Source organism: Anabrus simplex, chromosome 3 (assembly GCF_040414725.1).
Source record: "Anabrus simplex isolate iqAnaSimp1 chromosome 3, ASM4041472v1, whole genome shotgun sequence".
Lineage (NCBI taxonomy): Eukaryota > Metazoa > Arthropoda > Insecta > Orthoptera > Tettigoniidae > Anabrus > Anabrus simplex.
In genome coordinates, this window is record NC_090267.1 from 244,613,125 (window position 1) to 244,629,920 (window position 16,796).

General features: G+C 39.1%; 1 protein-coding gene across 1 annotated transcript in view; it reads right to left on the bottom strand.

Moving 5' to 3' along the window:
- LOC137498902 (trypsin-1-like) overlaps nucleotides 1-16,796 on the bottom strand; it is a 63,192-nt gene that overhangs the window by 33,151 nt on the left and 13,245 nt on the right. Inside the window, exons 3-4 of the mRNA XM_068226648.1 lie at nucleotides 8,455-8,567; nucleotides 6,259-6,415 (exon numbers count right to left, since the gene is read on the bottom strand). Coding sequence (XP_068082749.1) covers nucleotides 6,259-6,415; nucleotides 8,455-8,567 — 270 coding nt within the window. The remainder of the gene's footprint in view (nucleotides 1-6,258; nucleotides 6,416-8,454; nucleotides 8,568-16,796) is intronic.

Here is a 16,796-nt window from a genome sequence, read left to right on the forward strand (position 1 = left end):
CGTAAAGAACAAATCTTGTGGGACGTTGAGATAGGAAAGTCAATAATGTCATATCGATGCGTGATTTTACCCTAGATGGAATAAAATATAATTCTAGGCCCAGATTTTTTCATTGACAAGGGAACCAATAGTATTATAATTTGGACAAGCGATATTCATGCAGAGATGACATTAAACCAGTTGGAAAATGATACTGGAGGAGAAAGAATTTGGATTGCTACAGCAGAGCATGGAGAAAACGAGTCGATCGATTTTCCGCACGATTGTATCAAAAATTACACTGAACTCCGTCAAAATGTTGAGACAATTATCGCAAATCTCGAAGACCACAATGCGGAAGAGAAATTCAGAAATCTGTTACCGGAAATGATAGCTAAAGCCCAGATAAAACGACAAAAACCGTAACAAACTCACGAGCATTTAGAGAAGCATAAATCTGTTTTCGGATCGAAACCAGGCAAGATTCCCAACTATACAGTCGATACAGGATTATAGTAAACAGCTGAGAACCGTTTAAGCAAAAAATTACCCGATACCGGGAAAGCTACTACCGAAGGTAACACGAGTAATTGAAGAAATGGAGAAAGTCATATTATCACCAAGTCCGCAATACATTTTCTTAATCCGATATTAGTGTATCGAAACGAAATTATTGTATTCGAGTATGCTTGCATACGTTGGCAATTAACAAACGTTTGGTATTCGAATGAAGGAATGAAGGAAATACTTAAATAATTTGCAGGAATGAAATTTTTCGGTACGGTACATTTAAACCCGTCGTTTCATCACGTTATATTACATCGTGGATCAAGTAATTTGGAGAATGAAATTTTTCGGTACGGTACATATAAACCCGTCGTTTCATTACATAGTTTTACATCGTGGGTCAAGTATGCTCACTGGATTTGTGTTCGACAATCAGATTTATATTTTCTAAGAATTCCCTTTCGGTCTTATGAACTAAAGCGCAGCATTTATTCGAGCCCCGGAAAGAAACCTCTGCCAAAACATAAAGGGTTTTACTATAAGCTCCGTAGACGATGTTATAATAAGTTCGAGTCGCTATAAGACCTATCTGTGTCGGTGCGACTTAAAGCAAATAGCAGTACAGTAATAAGTTCGTGACCTTTAAAAGAGCACCTCAGAAAGATTGATTGTCCCTCCTGTCTTCCGAATTGATCTGATTTGGCTAGGACAACACAAGACTGGACACGGTGGTGTTGATAAGGTGACAGCTGCACTACAGGAAACATTTACATGGCCAAGGATGGGAAGAACGGTGTAGTAGGTACTCAAAATGTGTAAAACTTGCCAGCGCAACAAACCAAAAAATAAACCTATGTAATTTTAAGGTGAATATGAAAAAAATCACATTTTGGACAGAGGAGTACGCTAATTTTAGGTCACGTGATTGATGGAAGTGCGATTAGGCCTAAACCAGTCAAAACTGCTGCTATTCTAAATTTTCCCACGCCCAGCAGGGTGAAGAATATCAGCTAATTTGTAGGTTTATGTTAAATTTTAGCGAATCACTGTCCCGCATACACAGGAAGTTAAAGGATAACAACAGGTGGCGTTGGATGTCTAGCCACGAGAAAGCCTTTCACCAAACAAAACAGCTGTTAGCTAATTCACTCAAGCTGAGATATCCTTCTTTCGACAGGAGATTCGTCATCCAGACGGATGCATCTTACGTGGGCACAAGTACTTTTCTGTACCAAGAGACACTTAATGTGAAAACAAGATCACTTATCTAGCTTTCATGAACAGGAAATTACGACCTCACTAGATCAAACACACAACAGCGCATTTCGAGATGTTGTCTATTGTTGCGACAATGAGTCAGTGGAGAAAGTAAATTTATGGTTTTCCAACCACCATCAAGACAGACAACAAGGAACTGACATTTATTCTCAACAATGTAGGAAGCGATCGAGTTTGCTGGTGGGCACTTTTCGTGCAGAAATTTGATTTGACCATGGTACATTGCCCAGGAAAATTGAATGTGGCAGCTGATACTCTCAGTAGGAACCATAAACCGGAAGAAGTAACTATTAACATGGCCGTGTTAGATGATGAAGATCAGAACATGATTGGAAAAATACAATATATCAGCCAAGAACAGGCCCACTATCCCCAACTCTTTTAGATTGAGTATTTTAAGAGGAAGGTCAAACTCGGCACTCCACGTTTCAATGTTATGCAGAAGAAGGCAAGGTAGTTTCATTATTTTATCAACCTACTCCACAAGTTCGTAGACGACGAACACACTAGATTCCGGGTTATCATCCCACCTGTCTTCCGAATTTATCTGACTTGGCTAGGACATCATACGACTGGACATGCTGGCATTCACTGATAAAGTGATAGCCGTATTACAGGAAACGATTACAGGGCCAAGGATGAGGAGAATGGTACAACAGGTACTTAAAATATGCGATGATTTTCAGTGCATCAATCCAAATACCTTTTTGTTGAAACAAGCACCTAAATCTCTCCCACCCAGCAACAAAGCGAACTCTTCACTATATACTTCTTTGGTGAATTACCTGTCACCCGTAGAGGTTTAACATTCGTTCTGGTATGCATGGGTGTATTTTCTAACTTTGTAACTTTGTGTCTAGTCCAGAAAGCTAACACTGGTTCCATCGTGATCCAGATAAAGAATAAAATTATCCCTAGGATGGGCAGGCCTGAGAGTATATGAAACGACTACGGTTTTCAACTCACATCTGCGATATTCAAACGCGAGATGCAGAAGCTTGAAATTAAGCATGTTTTGAGTAGGGTACGCCACACAGAAACGAACCCTAGTGAACGCATTATGCGTGAGTTAGCGAAGTTCTGCCGCGTATTCATACCACGAGAACACTGGAAGTGTCAAGGCGTCGTCCTTATCATCACGTATTGCATCATTTCCAAAAGCCATGAATCGACAGGACAGATATCCTCGGTGGTATACTGCAAGGAGTATCCGAGAAGTCCATGGCATGGAGTGATAAGGTAAATCCGGGCAGATGCCGCCCAGGTAGAGATGCCGCATACACTGTAGCTAAAGGTTCCCATCGTTACAGCTAGATGGCAATATGTGTGGTTTTTCAGTTTCTAAGGAAGAACTACTGTCTGCGAGTGTGACGAAATTTGCTCTATATTACGCCAATTATAGCCGATCCTGACAAAGTTTTTGCGTGTGTTAATTTATGTATTAAGTTGGCTTCAAATGCTTAAATCAGACGTTTTTAGTACAGTAGACGTCAGAAACATAACTGAAGTTGAGAGTAAGCTAATTTTGGGCCATGATAGCCTTGAGGTATGAAAACAGGAGGGTGCGGCGTCTCTCCCTGATAGTTGGCCTTCGAGCTGAGCAGCGGTCGCTGTGCAGGCCAGAGCCATTTCAAGGGTGTTAAGTGCCGTGGTGTTTTATATAACACAGTGAAGAATCCATTGCACATGCACATTTATAGTAAATCGAAATTAAAATATGATTTTAATGTTGTAAATTATCAGATAAATTTTTTCCATTGAATGATTATATTATGTGGATATAATTGTCTTGTAGTACGTTCTAGTGTTCGGTTATATTAAAGTTGAAGAAATTGCCTTAAATTTGATTTTGTCATTAATTATTTTACTCGCGGCATCTCTCCCGAGCAAAGTCGGCATCTATACCGGAATCCAGGGAGAGACGCCGCAGATGCAACAATTCCTTTGTTCACTCCTTTCTCCCATTTACTTTCAATTGCCAATATTTTGTTCATCCCTGATCAAGTGTAGATGTTTTCAAATTATGCTCGATGAATTTGCAACAATTTTTAAATTAAACATACCGAGATATGACAAAAGACATAAAAAGTGCGGCAACTCCCCCGGAATTACCCTATCTTGTCCAATTGATCTCAGACCTTCTCCGACGAAAGTGTTCTCTACGTGATAAGCTCTCATGTATCAGCTTGTTTACATGCTGTTGTACAGAGGGCCTGGAAACGATTCATAGAAATTTTAGGAGATCAGGCCAGGGTAGGAAGCGAAAATCTGAGAGAGAACCGGTACCAGTATCTGGTCAATTGTGCAATTCTACGGCGTACTGGTACGGCTCGCGAGCAGTAAAGTAATATGTAGGTAGCAACTGCCAGTGACCAAACCGTTCGCAACCGACTGAGAGACGGGCTCATGTTCACGAAGGAAAAGTAAACGTCTGCGATAAGCGCCTCGTCACGGGAGAGTTCGACTGAGATTTGCGCATGCATGGGGAAACAGGCAGCTCCGACACTGGCGCAATGTGATATTCACTTATGAATCGCGCTTTCACCTAACGTGGTGTGATGGACGTCTGCTGGTGTATACGTCGCCGTGGAGATAGGTATAGAGAGTCAGCAGTCCAGGAAGTGTGCTGCAACGAGAGATTGCAAGGGCGCATGTAGCAGCCGCTACCAAGGCTGCCCTTGTAGAATTTCAGATTCAACCCATGGAATAACCCGTTATGAGTCCCGACGTCAGTCCCACCGAGCATTCATGGGACAAGCTAGATCAAGTCCGACAGCATCCAAGAGTCCTTCAGACGCTTCAAGGACTTACAGACGCTCTGGTCGAAGAATGGGAGAACATCCTCCAGGAGAAGGTTTATCGACTGCTCAGAAGTATGCCTCGTAGATATGCGACAATCGTGCAGGCTAACAGAAGCCATAGACGGACCTTGCAGTGATCAGACATAGACTTATGGCTTCCAGGTACATAGCGGGTATTGTGACCGATCATTTTATATCCATTCCAGCGGTTATGGTTTCCCCGTTTTTGTTGCAACGAGACATTGCAAGGGCGCAAGCAGAAGCCCCTACCAAGGCTTTTGGAACTCCAGGTTTAAACCATGAAATAACCCGTTATGAGTCCCGACGTCAGTCCCACCGAGCACTTATGGGACAAGATAGATCAAGTCCGATAGCGTCGAAGAGTCCCTCAGACACTTGAAGAACTTACAGATGCTCTGGTCGAAGAATCCAGGCGAAAGTGCATCGAGTGACCAGAAGTATGCCTCATAGATGTGCGACAATCGTGGAGGCAAATTGAGGCCACAGAGGGTCTCTGTATTACTTTATGTGGCAGTAATAGATGGCTATTACACAGGTTTATGACAGTGTTCAATTTCAGAGTGCCGCATCCTATTGTACAATACGATATAAACAAGCTGAGCATTCTACATTTTTAACCATTTTAGTTGCCTGTTAACTGGACTTACAGACTGGCAGCAGCATAGCCCTTTAAATAATTCATGTTAAAGCTACATCCTGTACACAAGAATAGAAATATTCTTGAGAGAATAAAACGAACAAAGGCTGTGCCCGTCGTCTACACGGCCACATGCGCTTACGTGTGACAACGTCCATGGGCTATGTGAGAAATTATGTTGATGGCGACGTGGAGTGATGTGTGTATAGACTGCAGGATCCCAGTGTCCTAATACTATTAAAAATGCCAAGGAATCACTCTAAATTATGTGGCAAAGTTCTCATTGGAACACAGTGGCTCGTAAAACATTGTAGATCGGTTATAGTATGCACACTAACGACTCAGTGGAATTATTGAACAAGACGTACAATTAATCTGGAATAAAGATATAAATTCTGGTTGGAGGTAATTTAATTGAAATTAAAGATGAAGTGAGCCTTCCAAGACTTGCATCGGAATTCAATTACTGCCCTTCACTTTCGCATCTGAGGATTGAACGCCAATATTTAATATACATTTTCATCTTTAACCTGAAAAGCTTGATAATTTTCTTGGAAAGCCAATAAGCAGTAAGTGTACCGGGTGCTATGTGTTATATAAAAATGCTGAATAGGTTTTCCTTAAGCATCAGTAACTTCTGTATAACCAAATTAATATAAAGCAGTAAGAACATATTTTAGAAATTACTGCTGCTTACTTAATTGGTGTACGTTTAATGCATTAAAATAGATTCATTCAAAGCCTAATAATTACTGATACTGAAAAGTATGGTAATATGCAACAACACCAGTTTGCAGAATAAGAAGATGGTGGCCGAGTCCTACGGTATTGCACGCATTACTTGATGCACATTACCAACACTCCTCTTCACACAGAGAAGCTAAGAACGAACCAAGTTTATTGTAATAGCTATCTTACACATTCTGCTCTATCGCTTATATAGTAACTATGCCCTCCTAGCAATGATATAACACTGAACTGTAGAAATATTCAAGATACAAAATTACTAGGTTTTGTTAAAATTACTGTATTTACCTCCACTAACGCAATATCATTCTCGATATTGATTAAGATGTCACCTTCTTGCTCATGGATGAATTCTTCATGAATTATAATACGTGATGCATGATGATCGAATCCAAAATTGGAATATTCACTGCCGACATTCAACGTTACATTTGATGGAAGGGCTCTGAAAATACAAAGAATAAATATACTACAAATGTTCATTATCTCAAGGTGTAAATGTAAGTATTCCGTAATCTTCAATATAAGAAAAGCAAAGCCATTTCTGTACAAGACATGAAGGTCTTTGGAGGAGTGGAAGGTAACCCGGGGACTAAGTGCGATACAGTGGTTAGATCTACGTTTGGCTTCTTTTCCCTCCAGGAAATAACTTGGTACCCATTGATGCTGTAGACTGAGTAAATATCAGGACCATGTGCCAATCCAGAAGTTGATATCTCGTTTCTATTTCTTCGACTTCCTTACGAGGTACTGAACCCACGTCCATCTGAGTGAACCGACTTGGCCTATACGGCCTCAGATAGACAATCTCCTCGACTGCAACAAGCCATACAGTAAACTAGTGAAAATATAGAAAGCCCATGGAGCAGTATAAATAGTTTTAGTCACAGCATTCGTATAGGGACAGAAATGCTGAACGAATGGAAAGATAATGCCCTCGTTGCTCTCGTTAAGAGAAAGGAAAACATTCCTGATTGTGGGAAGTACAGAGGGGTTAAACCAATATAGGTGCGGGAGCGAGCGGTTGAACAGATATTGAGACAAGGAGTGGAAATTAGTGAAGAAATTACACAAATGGCATTAACATACATGGAGGTTATTAGGGATTTGTCTACGATATTTGTTGACAATTAGAATGCGCATGATGCAATAACAAAAGTCTGGAAATGTCTACGACGAAAATATGTGCCAAATAACACGATAACTATAAAACAGGGGAACGGATGCTGGAACGACTCCACATTTTGACGTAGAGTATGTGTTTCGTTTCGTTCTGTACTTCGGCCCGAACGTCAAACGGGAATGTATAGTAAGTTAGGCTTCATAACTTTGAAAACATGGCAAATTGATTTTGTTACACCACAATACATCGCCTCAAACAGCAAAACCAGTGAAAAACACCTTGAAATCGGTTGGATGCGACATCCATCCACACCCGCCGTACTAGCCCGACCTGGCGCCACGTGACTATGACCTCTTCGCATCAATGGGGCACGCGCTCGCAGAGCAGCACTTCAGCTATTTCGAGGAAGTTGGAAATGACTCGACGAATAGTTTACCGCAGGAGATAAGCAGTTCTTTGGCATGGTATTCATAAGTTACCTGAAAGATGAGCGAAATGTGTAGAAAAATAATTTCCCTTGCAAATTACGTGTTTTCTTTACCACAATAACCGGCGAAAACTTACGCATACACCTGGTAACTATATGCCACTCAGAGCGAGTAGCGGGACTGGGCAGAACTTTGAGAAGCTGTGCAACACTGGAGACCTGACAAGCGAGCCGGCGACAGGTCCGGCACGATTTTGAAGTACCGGTACTCCAAGTGGACTTTCACTGACAAATCAAGCATGCTATTGGTCACAGTATAGGCGACTCTAGACAGTCATAAATCTGCTTACTGCTACTGCGTAACGTTTGAGTCGCCAGTCCTTAAGGAGGAAATTAAGAGAATTATACTCAGTAATAATAATTTAATTTTTGGCAATTGTCAATTTAAAATAGTGTTCAGTAAATACTGTTGTTTAATGTAATTTGATCTACTTCATTGTCGTGGTGATAATAACGAACTAACTGACAATTTTGGTGATGGCTGTTGTGAAAGCTGGAAACTGGGTTGTCATGCTTTATTGGTCAGGAAGATAAGGAAGTAAACTATCGAAACGAGGGGAAGAGCGGGAAGGTAGGTTCACTAGAAGAATGAAGGAAAATGAATCATAAAAGGGAGCGTTGGAAGCCCAGCCATGATATCACTGAGCGGGAAGAGAACAAAGTAGGATGACCTACAACGTAGTATGTCCCTAAAACTAGGCGAAATTAAAACTACACTGTCTCTTCGGTTGCCACTCACACTCGCTAGATGACATTACTGCTACAATTGTACAAGTACTACCCGCCAATGACGGTACGTAAGGTAGTCATATATTACCTGGAGATTTTTAGGATTATCCCTTGATATTTTAAGTTGAAATATGAAATAACTTACCCTTCTACGCAATGGCCGGCTGTGAGAACCCATCTCTCACTTATAATCGTAGCTCCACATTGACTACCTGACCGAATAATACCGTCTCTCTTCTTCTCAATGAACATAAAAGCCTGAAAAAAAGAAGAAGATGATGATGTTAATAGCTACATTCTTTTAAGAGGAACATAGGTGTACAAGCACCATTTGAACCTAGTTACTTTATTGTAAGCCGACCGATATTTATTTCCTTTATTTGTTCATAAAATTGCCCCTCGGTTTAGAAATGGTATCGTTAACACGGCCGGTAAAGTTGAAGACACCCTTGATCGAGGAAATGGAAAAAAGTTCCGAAATCTAATTCCAGAAGCTGCCATAAGTAAGTTTCTGCCATCACACTGATTCAGATTCGGTTTCACATCGTTGGAAAAGAAATCCTCTATACTTTAATTGCTTTTATATGCAATTCGTGTTTGGTAGTCCTTAGTTTTCAAGATAAAGGAAATAACAAACTTTTCTCTCTCTCTCCCCAGACATTGAAAAAGCTAAAAATAAATGATACAAGTGTAAACAATGAGGAGAAAATCCGTGTCGTGCGGTGATAAAATAAGAAATCACAACAATGAATTCACAACCGCGTGTAACACTAATGCAGCGATTTGGACAATAAAACAAGACTTTTCCAATAAGTATGTGTAGCTGGCCGTAAAAATAAGAAACTTGACTTCAAAACTGGTAAAGAAGTTGGTGATTTCTGCACTGAAAGCAAGTCACGATGGATGAACATCCCAAAGCGTTGGGTTTCAGTGTCTATTGTGCAACGCCAACAGTCAAGCTGAAAATAAATCTCAGAAAAATTTTTACCGCAAGAAATTGTTTAAACAAAGAGTGTTTGGTTAATCAGGATACAGTTAAAATATTAAAAACTGCAAAACTGCATGCATCAAGGATTTCGAAAAATCAAGAAGTACCTCTCAATTTGTTTCGAACAGTATATAAAGTAGGTAGATGAAAAATCAAACCTTCCACGATTTTGGAACGTAAATGGCGTTATAATGGGTCGCGTTGTTCGTTCAAGTAACGCATGTATAATTATTACTTCTCATTTCGAAACAAAGATGAGAAGGAAGGTAGCAAACATGATAATACGCGAGGGTGGTAAATTCGCCCTCCTTATAGATGAAAGTACCACAGTCAATCAGCTATAATCACTGATAGTGTACCTGAGAACAACTCTTCCACAATACTGAACACCTGATCTTATCGTTCCATCGTTGGTCGTCTGCCTCGGCTGCTCCTGTAGAACAATGTCTTATTCACGGATCTTGGGGTCGTTACGATTTTCTTCTTTCACTTCATTGACCAATCGATAGAGTTGAGAGGAGAGCATAACTACTTCAAACGAAGAGCAAAAATGTGCTTACTAAAATATTTATTGAGTGTAATCACGATAATTTGTTTAATAAATAGGATAGAAAAGTCAGTTAAATTTGTCACAACATGTTTCAACGCAGTCACAATGTATAACGTGAGTGGTAAACTTGTCTTAAAATTGTTTGTATAATTGTTTTCCAAAGAATAAAAACGCAATGTAAGATTCGCGGACAGCAAAAACCAGAAAAGGAATAGAAAACCTGAAATTCGGGCAACATTGATCCAAAAGATAGCAGAGAGTTAATCCACACAATCCGTGGAAAATCTGACCCTCAACAAGTAGAATTCCAGATTTACATTTAATTAAGGTTATCCACTAGTAGACTATCCTATCGGATATCGGAACATTACTAGAATGGATCCTTAATCGAACTAAATCGACTACCAGTTGCTTTGGATAGGTTGCGAAAAATTACTCGTAAGCTTGGCGTTCACTACACGTTAAGAGCAGTTGTCACAATCAAAAATAAACTTCCATAATGCATTGTCATCCCGTGACACCCTTACCATACAGAGAAATCTCGATGCTGAAACATGCATCAACCCAAAGAGATGTTCAGAAGGAACCATCAACACTTGATCCGATGGGATCTTGTGTTACGTCGTTGTAAGGGAACATATCTGCGAAATACAGCGAAACAGTAAATCATTATGCGTTTAGAAGAACCACCGAACACTGAAGTTTAAGAAAAGTGATGAATCAATTGAAAATGTTCTTACTAAACCTTACCAAACTGTTACGTCGTTAAATTCGTTAAAATATACAAGTCCACAATATAAAACAGACAACAGAAAATCTTTCCAATTTTCTACAACTACGACTACAATTAAGAATATGTCTACTTACACCTGCCCCATTAAACCAAACTACAAGTGATCGGTAGACCGTCTCACATAAATAATGTGAATAACGAAAAATGAAAATAAAATATACTAACAGCTGACGAATCGAAACCGCATTCGTAATGCAAATCCTACAAAATTCACTAAGAGTCAACACACGGCACTATCATAAAATACCGGACACCCGAAAAATAGATCTTAAAGAAAGGAAAAGAAAGAAATAGAAACGAAAGTTCATCGAACTAGAACACACGCGCCTAAGCAGTAGGGATAAGTCTCCATTAGCCAGGTATCCACGTGGGACAACCCTTACATTCATGCCGCTACTGATGCAACGCTATTTTGGGAGCACCTTCCGGCTAGTAAGAATTACACCGAAACATGGCCTAAATAGTACCTGCTAATATGTTCCACATTCATGTCCACTACGGCAAACACTGACAGCGTTCAAGTCGATTCGCAAAAATGCCCAACCTATGACTTGGCTATGTACGTACGGCGTCCTAATCCTGTCGTCGAGTCAACGTTACAGTGCCTGCTCATCCTTAACGATAATTATAATGCACGCGACATCTTAAATCTATCGTTGAACCAACGTTACGGTATCTAGAGATCACTCCTATTGCCAGGAGAAATCGAAACTTTAACACAATGTTCGGATATTTAAATCTGATCCCCCTTGAAACTCTACCACATGAAGTAAAATTCAATGAAAAAATAAACTCGAATCTGGAAATATTACTGTGCCTATTTACTGCGATAAATCGTGAAATCGAAATTAAACAACATGTTCGAATAGTTTAATCTATTCCTCATTTAAATTTAAACACATGCGCTGAAATTCACTAAATATAAATAAACTCAAATCTCAACGTAAATAAATAAACGAATACTGGATTAAAGCCACTATGTTTATTTAATTATGCCGAGATTTCAGCCAAATTGCATTGGCCTTCATCAGGGTAAGTTAAACTATGATTCCGACAGTGAGCAAAGAAATTCAAAGAGACGTTGAAGTCATGGCCGTAATATCAACGGCCTACCCCACTAATAGGACTCAAGGATCGTCGGGCTGTAATTGACCGCCCTCTGTCGACGGTTTCGTGAGCGCGTTCCGCTGTTCCATGGTGGTGTTATGCATGTATTTCTGCAGTACAGGTCTCCATGTATTTGATACCTTCCCTGTTGATGTTATTTGGGCGCAGCTCTATTTCTATGGCTCATCTTACCAGTCGAGCATATAAGTCTTTTACAGGCGCGATGACCTTCGCCTAGTCAAAGAGGATTTCATGGTCTGTACTGTAGAAATGTTCTGCTATGGCAGATTGGCTAATGGCATTCTCCGTAGAGGATGAAAGACCGACATTCTTTACCGATCTAATGTGTTCTTTCACGTTGGTGCTGACAAGCCTTTTCGTCATGCCAATATATGAGCAACCACAACCACATGGAACTTCATACACGAACAGTGTTTCAAGATGTGGTTTTTCTTTGAATGGTCGAAACAGGGATTTGAGCTTCCGGTCTGTGGTGAAAACTGGAATTATATTGCGCTTCCTAAGAATGCGCCCTATTCTGCCAGTTATACCTGCCACGTAAGGAAGGAGTACTTTCTTCTTTTTACTGTAGTCCTAATTGGTACTATCCCTGTTTGGCTCCTTGATCTTCACAGCTCGTGCTATGTCTCCTAAAGCATAGCCGTTTTACTTCATGGATGTTGTCAGTTCCATTAATATATTTGAGCGGTTATCTGCCTCTGAAACGTTATTCACCCTAGTAAATAACGTTCGAAGGAGAGCTGTTTCTTGGCACGGGTGGTGATGTGAAAAGTTATGACTTTCAGAATGTGTAGGTTTCCTGTACATTGCATGGCCTAGTGTACCATAATTCTTCTTGTATACTAGCACATCAAGAAAAGGTAATTTACCTTCATTTTCTACTTCCACCGTGAAATTGAACTTACTGTTAATGGAATGTAGGTGTTCCAAATGCATTTAAATGTTTCCCTCCCATGTGGCCAGACCGAAAATGTGTCATCCACGTAACGATAGAAGCATTTAGGTTTCAATGGCCCTGTAGTTAATGCAGCAGACTCAAAGTGTTCCATAAATATATTAGCAGCCAGAGGTGACCAGAGGTGCACCCATTGCTGCTCATTCTGACTGTTCGTAATAATCCTCTTTGTAGTAGAAGTAAGAAGATTTTAAACAAACTGCTGCCAGATTTGTCAAGTTCTCAGACAGGTGTTATCTGATGTAAGCAAACGTTTCTTCTACTGGTATATTAGTAAAAAGTGACGTAACATCAAAGCTTACCAGGATGTCCCATTCGTCCACTAGTAGCTCATGTAACTTCTGCAAGAAGTGTTTCGAATCTTTAACGTGATGTTCTGTCTTTCTTGTTTCTGGCTGTAACAGTGATGAAATATAGCGGGCTAACTCATGGGTCGCAGAACCAATGGCACTCACGATTGCTCTTAGTGGCACGTCACTCCTGTGTAAGTTTTGGAGGCCAAAAATGACTGGAGGTACCGGTTCTGAATTTAGTAATGTCTTCTGCAAGTGTTCTGAATGTGTTGAGCTCTTCACTAGTCGGGTGACTTGTGTATTAATTTTCTTAGTGGGATTTCTTACTTCTTATACGTTTCTTCTTCTAGTAGGTTGTTCATTTTTGTTTCGTAATCAGCTGTATTCATGATGACTGAAACTTACCCTCGTCGGCCGAAATGTCAATTATACTATCATCTTTACGAAATTCATTAGCTTCTTTAAGTTCACCCTTGGTTAGGTTTTGACGTGGTGGCTTCAATGTTCTCGGCACGTAAGATACATTTTGACGGATTTATTTCGTCTTGTTTAAAGGTAAATCTCTGACCAGCATATATAGTAGATTAAAGTCAAGTCTTCCATGATTTTGAAACTTAAATTGCGTTAATATGGTTCGCATTGTTCGTTCAAGTAACGCATGTATGAATATTACTTCTCATATCGCAACAAAGATGAGAAACAAGGTAGTAATTATGATAGTAAGCGAGATGAAAGTACCACAGTCAATCAGCTGTCATCATTGATATTGTACTTGAAAACAACTCTTCCACAATTCCAGGAAAGTATAATGGTGTAATTGCCGCAAAGAGCAACTGTTTCTCAGTGTTTAATGTGACGTTATGAAAATTACAGGCTAGAGCTTTCCATAGCTGTTGTGAGTAAAGATTTCCTCTCACATGTAAACCACATCAAGACTTTCATTTACAAGCTCTGTATAGTTTACCACCAATCACACAAAATTTCCAGAGAATTAAAAGCTCATGAAGAAGAGCTTGAGAACATTGTCCTATAATTGGAAGGATTTGAGATATAAGATGGATTATATGGGCTTAGATTCGAATAAATGCGTCATATGAGAAGTTCTGTAATCGCTGCCGAATTCTAAAGTCTGGGCGAAGATATATACTGTTAGTAAAATTATTTGTTCAGCGTCAGAGTTGTCTCAGCTGTGTGGGAAAATGTTGAAGTTTTTTGCTGTACTTCAAAGGTGCCAAAGTTGATACCAAATGAGACAAAGCACTGCAACGCTTCAGGCGTTAGCGGAATTTGGTGGAGTTGCAAGCACTTGACATCACAATGTATTCTGCCCTTAAAAACATATTCAAGCAAATTAAGGTTTTCTCTCAAAGAAGGACTAATCATGGACCATACTACACTGTAGCCTTGCGTGCAGTAACACAGTTCATGATTAAAAGCGTGACTCTTGGAAAAGGAATAAAGGAAAACTTACTGCTCCTGTGAAATTCTATGAGTCCCTAGGTAAGCGTGTGGAGAACTACATTTTAACTGCAGAAGACAGTGAAATACCAAAACGGGCTAGAATTTTCGAAACTACAACTTGACTAGGTAATCCAGATCTAACTTACGGGAAACTGAAATACGGATCTTATGAAAACGTTTTAAGCTACTTGAAAGACAGATACTAAGAGAATGCAGAGAATACAATATCTTACGGAGAAGATTTCCCGTTGTCTCTACTGGCCTTTTGCAACATCCCAGTTTATAATGTGAACGAGGATTCTCACAAATGTACTTAAACATGACTCCAACAAGAGCTCATTACATCCGTGCATATTTGTATATGTTCATGTTTATCAGTTGGTTGGCCTTCTATTAAGAAAGTTTACATATATAAATTGGTAATTCTTGGTTCTTGCTAAGACGAAATCAGGCGACTGACACCTTATCTCTGATTCCACTTCTTTACTCACATCATTTATATATATAAGAAAATATTCAGGTACAAAAATACAGCCTTGAGGAATTCCCAACTTAATTATTACAGGGTCAGATAACGATTCGCCTACTCAAATTCTCTGAGATCTATTTTCTAGAAATATACCAACCCATTCAGTCACACTTTTGTCTAGTCCAATTGCACCCCTTTTTTCCAGTAGTCTTTCATGATCCACCTCATCAAATGCTTTAGACAGGTGAATCGCGATATAGTCCATTTGACCTCCTGAATCCAAGATATCAGCTATTTCTTGCTGGAATCCTGCACGTTAAGCTTTAGTGGAATAACATTTCCTAAACCCAAACTGCCTTCTATCAAACCAGTTATTAATTTCGCAAACATGCCTAATATAATCAGAGAGAATGCTTTCCCAAACCTTACATGCAACGCATGTCAAACTTACTGGCCTGTAATTTTCAGCTCTTCGTCTATCACCCCTTCCTCTATACACGGGTGCTATTATACCAAGTCTCCATTCATTTTGTATAGCTCCTTTCTGCAAACATTAATAAAATAATTACTTCAGACATGGTACTATACCCCAACCCATTGTCTTTAATATATCCCCAGAAATATTATCAATTCCTACCGCTTTTCTAATTTTCAACTCTTGTATCTTCTTGTAAATGCCATTGTTATCATATTTAGATTGCAATAATTCTTAAGCATTAGTCACCTCTTCTATCCGGAAACTATTCTTTAACCAACAATCTTTACACGTTGCTGACTGTGGACATTCGCCACCTTACTTCGTCTCATAAATTAAAATCTGCCTACCGAAAGTTTTTCCTGTGAACATAAAACTGCGTTGTGTGAGTCATTGTGTGTATGTTGTGTGAATGGGTTTTCTACATGTATTATATTATTATTATTATTATTATTATTATTATTATTATTATTATTATTATTATTGTCACATTAATTGCTGTACTGATATGTAGGCGTAACTTAGTCTTTGAATTATCTGTCCGTAGTATTGTTCTTTTTAGAATTTCTGTCTCACTTTGATGTTTACACTTTTAAATTTTATTATTTTTAGTGGTTAAGTGTAAGAGAGGGCCGTGAGCCGTAACTTCGCCACAAAAGTAAGTCAGAAATAAATAAATAAATAAATAAATAAATAAATAAATAAATAAATAAATAAATAAATAAATAAATAAATAAATAAATAAATAAATAAATAAATAAATAAATAAATAAATAAATAAATAAATAAGATCCTCACATACTCACTCCCCTTGTTCATTAATCATTCCTGGAATGCCTTTCTTGAAACCTGTTTCTGCCTTAAAGTATCTATAATTACCCTTGCATTTTTCACTAAAATTTGTATGACCGCCAATTATGCTTGCCAGCTGACTTCCTTGTTAGGTTCAATTTGCTATTAAGTTCCTTCAATTCCTCTTTACTTCCACAGCCATTTCCAACTCTATTTCTTTCTAATCTGCACCTCCTTGGTAGTCTCTTTATTTCTCTATTATAATAAGATGGATCTTCACCTTTACTTACCACCTTTAAAGGTACAAACCTGTTTTCATGTTCCTCAACAATTGCTTTAGAACCATCCCAGAATCTGCTTACATTCTTATTTACCGTTTTATACCGATCATATTTATATTTTAAAAACTCTCTCATGCCTACTGTATCAAATATGTGGTACTGCCCTATAATCCTACTTTTATGACCTTCCTTTCTACCACAATTATATTTAACTACTAGCAGAAGTACCCGTTCTTCGTACGGGTTATCAGTAACTGGCTTTAGTTACTCATACTATCGGTGTGACTGACTTCCTTAGATAT